The 6,586-nt window shown below is 41.9% G+C and overlaps 1 protein-coding gene across 5 annotated transcripts in view; it reads right to left on the bottom strand.

The window, feature by feature from the left end:
- Positions 1–710: 710 nt before the first annotated feature.
- The window catches only part of ZNF18 (zinc finger protein 18), a 150,876-nt gene continuing 145,000 nt past the window's right edge, over positions 711–6,586 (bottom strand). For 3 of the 5 annotated variants that reach the window (XM_049859552.1, XM_049859554.1, XM_049859553.1), the window contains exon 7: positions 711–4,152. In XM_049859552.1, the coding sequence (XP_049715509.1) occupies positions 3,365–4,152 (788 nt within the window). In that variant the 3' untranslated portion in view covers positions 711–3,364. The remainder of the gene's footprint in view (positions 4,153–6,586) is intronic. The other 2 variants (XM_049859560.1, XM_049859561.1) reach the window with 1 other exon arrangement.

Raw genomic sequence — 6,586 nt, 5'->3', positions numbered from 1 at the left:
TCTAGTGGAAGGTTATCTTATTCTTTATTTTGGTCACTTGCTGGAGCCATCTGTCCTGCTTTTCTGTATATTTTGATATTATCGTCTGTCTCTGAGACATTAAGGTATTATTTTATTTACTAATTGTATGTTCATTTGTTTCACCCTGCTTTTTTGTTTTGTTTTCATATGCCAGGGTGGGCAGGCCAGGCATGCTTTTCTGCTTGCTCATCTATAGGCAGCATGGAGGGGGCTGACGGCAAGAGGGGGAATGTGGTGTATGGGGCTTAGTGGGTGGGAGAAAGAAAAGGAGAAAAAAAGAAAATAATTAAAATTAAAAATGGTGGCACAGAAGGGGATGGTGATTGGAGGTGGACTGGCCCTAGGGGACGGTGGAAAGTGAGGAGAAGTGACATACAGAGCTAGGTAGGAGAATGGAACAAAAGAAAAAAAATGGCAGCATGGTAGGAACCAATGGGTGGGGGCAGTTCAGACCCAGGGCAGCAGCAGACCAGTGGCTTTCTAGCCACAGAGACACGGCAGGGGACAGCAGGAAAGGGGAGTAGATGGTGTAAAGGGCTAGGTGGGAGGGAGATAGAGAAGAGCGATAAAAAGCTGCACAGCAGGAGGGGGTGGGGTGGTGGGGGCAACTCACATTGTGGACCATGGAGGTGGGGGCTGCCAGGATGCGGAGGTTCTTACTTCTACTCACCAGAAGGGTGAAGGGTGGGAAAGCATGTTTCTCTGGTTACCAGGTGCTTGTCACCTTTTGGGAGCTCCATGAAGTTGCCTTCCCACACTCCTGTCCAGGCTCATTGCTGGCTGTGTTTCAAGATGGCCATGCTGTACCATATTAGTTGACAGGAGACCTCCACTCTGTATCTCTCCTCTTTCTCTGTTCTCCATCAGTTTCTTCTTCCATTTGGTGTTTAGTTCTTTATTCCCTTATTTGATGCTTAGGGTTCCAGGATTGATGTCTGTATCTGTTTTACTTAGTTTTTCAGGTCTTTGCAGCAGAGGGATAGCATGGTATGTCTGTCTAGGGTGCCAGGTTGGCTCTGCTCCCTCCTCTAAAGCTTTCTAACCTGTTTTCTAAATTTTCTTCCGTGGAACAAATTTTCACTTGAAGCCCAAAAGGTTCCACGATTTTAATGAGGTATAAAGAGCTCCATGGGGAGGTCTGCTTAGTAAGAAACACCTGGGATGTCCCAGTATCCCTTTTAGTATCATTATGCCCTCATGTCCCCACACTTATTTTTTAATCAAATACTATTCACAGCAGTGGTTCTCAAACTTAAGCAGGTGTCAGAGTCCACTGAAGAGCTTGTCAAAACAAAGATTTCTGGGCCCCACCTCTGAGTTTCTGATTCACTAAGTCTCTAGTTCAGTAAGTCTAACAAGAAGCATATGCCACTGGTCCAGGGATCACACTTTGAGAAACAGATTTAAAGCATCAAATCCTGCATCTACAAATCTTTGTTACGCAGAATACGGAATCCAGTGCCAAGTCCTCCATGTTTTTCCTGCTTTTAGCCTGGGAGTTCCTACGCCCCCTTACATGGGGTGTTCTCCCTCATTTTCAGTTAACAGATTCCTCCTGGTTATGGATTGAATTGCGTTCCCCCCAAAAATGTGTGTCAATTTGGCTAAGCCATGATTTCCAGTATTGTGTGGCTGTCCTACATTTTGTGATCTAATACAAATTTCCTATGTGTTTTAAATCCTAATCTCTGCCTGTGGTTAATGAGGCAAGATTCCAAAACCCACTGCTGTCGAGTCGATTCCGGCTCACAGTGACCCTATACAACAGAGTAGACCTGCCCTATAGAGCTTCCAAGGAGCACCTGGAGGATTCGAACTGCCGTCCTCTTGGTTAGCAGCTGTAGCACTTAACCACTACGCCACCATGTGATTTACCCAGAGCATGGCCTACATCATCTTTTATCTTACAAGAGATAAAAGGAGAGAGAAGCAAGCAGAGATATAGGGACCTCACGCCACCAAGAAAGAAGCACTAGGAGCAGAGCACTTACTTTGGATCCAGGGTCCCTGTGCTGAGAAGCTCCTAAACAGAGAAAGCCTTCCCTGGTGGTTGGCACCCTGAATTCAGACTGCTATCCTGTGAGAGAATTTGTTTCTTAAAGCCATCAACTTGTGGCATTTCTGTTACAGTGCTACCAGATAACTAAGACACTCCTGGAACTCAGGGACTCGAATAATTTCAAGTTTGGCCCTCCTCTCCCATTAACTCACTTCCCATTGTTGGTCAAATTATTGGAGTTTACTGCCCATAAACTAATCTGTTTTCAGGAAGATAGCTCTGTCTTGTTCATTAGCATCTTCCTTCCAGATCTCACCCAGAAGAGTACAATATAGCCAGGCACAAAAAGGACAGAATGAAAGGGAGGTGGAAGTCTCACTATACACGAGAAAGAGGACTTTTCAGCATGTGTCTGTGGAAGCCTAGGTCACTTGTACAGGTTAGATATGTGTCAATAAACCTCTAGGCAATGCTATCGACTGGTATCTTCCTAACACCTTCAGACAAAATGAGGTAATTTCAAAGCATAGAGCACTTTGGCACAAATGATCATCTAAATGAATGTCACGACAAAGACAGGCAGCTCAAGTGGCACCAGCAAGTGGACACCAAAGACAGACCAATCTGAGACAACACGGTGCCTAGCACTGGCCAAGCTCTCACAACCTAGTGTTTAGGTTAGCACTGTCATATCACTGTTCTGCTCTATTCTAAACTTGATAGGTCTGCATGGGCTCAACTAGGAGCTCAACTACCATTTAGGATCTTCCGTGAGAAAATGCATGTTGAGTGACAGTCAACACACCGTGAACATTTCAGACACAAATGAGATGGGGAGTGACTCTACTAAGTTTATTTAAAACAAGGACACTTCAAGTTCATTTTTCACCCGTATGTCAAGGAACACATAAGAATACTCCAGTCCTCTTTGTCTGCCTGCCCTTCTGTACCAGGAAGATATGCTCTGGACCAGCTCTAAAGGGCTGAAGTTCTTCCCATGAAGAACAGCTGCTCTGTTAAATTCTTCTCAGATGACACCTCTAAAGCTCAATCTCCAAATGATACTTTTTTCCCAAGGGGTCCAACAGAAGACTCTAAGCAAGGTGATGAACTGACAGATGAAGGCAATTCTTTCTCCTGATGCAGAAGCAAGAAATTAAGCTGCCATGAAATCCAGTCCAGGAGCCCAATCTATTCTCCAACTTCAAAACCACCTACAGCTTCTCCCTTCTCCAATCCATGAAAATAGACTAGGAATACAAGAGGTGCAATTCCTGCAGATGATTCAAAAAGCTACGTATTTTTAATTGGACTGAGAGATAGAAATGGGATAAAAGAGCCTTGCTATTGAAAGGACTTCTTCCCCAAGTGGGATTTTCGATGTTTATCGAGACTCGAGCTCCAACTGAATCTTTTCCCACATCGCGAGCACTTATAAGGTTTCTCTCCCGTGTGGACCCTCTGATGTCTATTAAAGTCTGACCTCTGAATGAAGCTTTTTTCACAGATGGAACATTTATAGGGTTTCTCTCCCGTGTGAATTTTCTCGTGGTGGCGCAATCCAGACAAGTCGCTGAAGCCTTTCCCACAGTGACTGCACTTACAAGGCTTCTCTCCTGTGTGGATTCTCTGATGTTTCACGAAGTCTGAACTACGCAGAAAGGCTTTTTTGCAGGTGTGGCACTGAAAGTATGTCTCTCCGGTGTGAGTTCTCTGGTGAAACACAAGCTGAGAATGCCTGTAAAAGGTTTTCCCACACTCTCTGCAGGTAGGGAGCTTCTGGGCCATGGGGGGTCTCAGCTGATCTTTCTGGGGGGCCTCTGGCTTCTCCTCGAGCCACAGCACAGACAGTGCTCCTCCTGGGTGAGGATCTGGCAAATGCTGGCCTGGCTGTTTCCCAGAACTCCTTTCCTGAGGAGAGGGCTGCTCCCCTCTCCCCTCTACCTGGAGGTTTCCCCGCGCCTCAGGGAGATGCTGCCCTCCAAAGTGTCTTGGCTCATCCTCACTGAAGAAGCCACTCACAGAAGCCTGAGGAATGACCTCTCCAGAGATGTCACAGGAGGCATCTGGAGGTCCCTGGTCCCTATAATTTTCCAAGTTCACTTTTTCTTTGTCATTCTCCTGCCTATCTCCTGCAAGAAGAAAAAAGAATATTTAAAACAGTTCAGTAAATTTTATGTCCTGTTTTCTAACTTATATGCCAAAGAAAGGAGCATCATAAAACATGGTTTCTTTCTACCAAAAGGGCATCAGTGAGTGAGGAAAAACAACATCATCCAGCCTGAAGGCCTGGCACTGCACTTAGCCTACCCTGTGTTCAAGTGTAAGTGGTTCTATATCAAGCTTTGTATCACTATATAGTAAATCATGCCACTTATCAGTTTTACATTAATTCTCCCATTCACGAGTAATCCAAAAACTCATGAAATGCAGTAATTTGTCATTTTACAATGGATTTACTGCTGTGAGGCTACAATGCAAAAGTGAATCCCTCGGTTTGTGCTTCAAACCACTATCTACGTGTCCTTTATTAACTCCCAGAAAAAGTTAACATTTTGTTTTTCTCATCGTAACTCAGGTTTTCGGTTAACATCACTACACAAAGATGCACACTTTAGATTTTTATTTCAGTGGTAGAACTCATTTTCATATGTTTGTATATTTCTTTATTCCTGTAAGCTAAAGAAACAATTTACCTTATTCTTTCATAATATCAGTGTCTTTCAAGGCCAAAATTACTTGCTCCAGAGCTAGACCTGAGCTTGCTAATCTACAAATTCCTCTCAAATGACAAAGGTACTTTCTCTTGCCTTAAAGTCTTTATAAATATTATTTTTAAGGGTTGAATAATGGTCCATTACAGAAATGAACTACACATAAGTTGTTTAAGAGTTCTCCTACTATAGAAAATTTATTTACTGTGTTTTTGCTATCTGTTATAAATAATGCTGTAACAGGCAATTTTTCTTCATAAGTTTTGTCCCCATTTGTGACCAATACATTAAGAAACATTCCTCCAAGCAGAATTACTGTATCAACACACATGAATGTTAAGGTTCTTGGTACCAGTTACCATTAGCTATCGAGTCTCTCCAACTCATGGTGCTCCACGTTTGTCAGAGTAAAGCTGTGCTCCATAGGGTTTTCAGAGGCTGATTTTTTCACAGTTAGATATCAGGGCCTTTCTTTAGAGGCACTTCTATGTGGACTCGAACCTCTAACCTTTCAGTTAGCAGCTGAGTGCGTTTAAGGTTCCCATCACCCAAGGACTAAAGCTCTTGATACCTACTGCCAAAGAAATTTCCACAGCAACTATGCCATCTTATGGCGTTTTAAGTGTTCAATACTTAAGTACAGAATGTTTTTAAGTATTTACCATTTGGATAGGTGAAAAATGTTTTTTCATTGTTTTAAATTTTAATTCCTTAGTTATTAAAGGATGAAACTATTGTTCACATTTATGAGTTACTTTTCATGCTCCAAGACTACTATTTTTCAATGGAAAAGTCATTTTTTATCAACTTACATTAACTCTTTCTATATTAAAAAAAAATCATTATCTGCCATATTCATGGAAAATGTTTTCCATCAATTTGTTTACACTATCTTTCAGGTTTTTTTAATATGCACCGAGGTTATGGTTTTTTTCTATTTAAATATAGTCAAGTCTATTAACCATTTCCTTAATGATTTCTTCAATAGCTTTTATATTTAAATTTTATATATTAAATTTTCCCATTCAGACATCAGTTAAATATATACTCATTTTCTTTTTTTTTTAATCTTATTTTCATAGTTTATCTCTTTTCAGTCTGCTTTCATCTCATTTTGGTATGCTGTTCTTGTTGTTGGGTACCGTCAACTCAATTCCAGCTCATAGTAATCCAGTGTCACAGGCTAGAACTGTCCCATAGGGTTTTCTGGGATGTAATCTTTACCACAGCAGATCACCAGGTATTTCTCCCAGAGTCAATAAGTGGGCTCAAACTCCCAACTTCTCCGTTAGCAGCTGAGTGCTTAACCATAGCACCACCAGGGCTGTGCTATGAAATACATAAAATCTCAACACTGTTCATTCAACACTGACTCGTCCTACTGATTTCTGTTGCTTCTTCCTCCATCATGTGTAAAGTTCTTACATAGACCAGCTTCTCTTCCTAGGCTGCCTTTTCTGTTCATTGATCTGCTCATCAATTTTTACATGAGTATCACATTATCTTAATGATCTGACCTTTATAATACATCTATGACCAACCACTTGCTGCTGTTGAACGGACTCCAACTCATGGCGACCCCATGTGCGTCAGAGTAGAACTGTGCTCCACAGGGTTTTCAATGGCTTTTTCAGAAGGAGATCACCAGGCCTTTCTTCCAAGCACACTGAGTGGACTCAAATCTCCAATCTTTCAGTTACCAGCTAACACTTAACTGCATCACCCAGGGACTTGGTAATACAACAGACTCTACTTTTCCAGATCTAATATTCGTGAACTTTCTCCATTCAAAACTTTTTTTTTTTTTTTAACTATACTTGCCTATTGAATTCTTGCAGATAAACTGAAGGGT

Source organism: Elephas maximus, chromosome 19, assembly GCF_024166365.1.
Source record: "Elephas maximus indicus isolate mEleMax1 chromosome 19, mEleMax1 primary haplotype, whole genome shotgun sequence".
Classification (NCBI taxonomy): Eukaryota; Metazoa; Chordata; class Mammalia; order Proboscidea; family Elephantidae; genus Elephas; species Elephas maximus.
The sequence above is the reverse complement of the archived record's forward strand: the minus strand, read 5'-3'. Positions and strand labels throughout refer to the sequence as shown.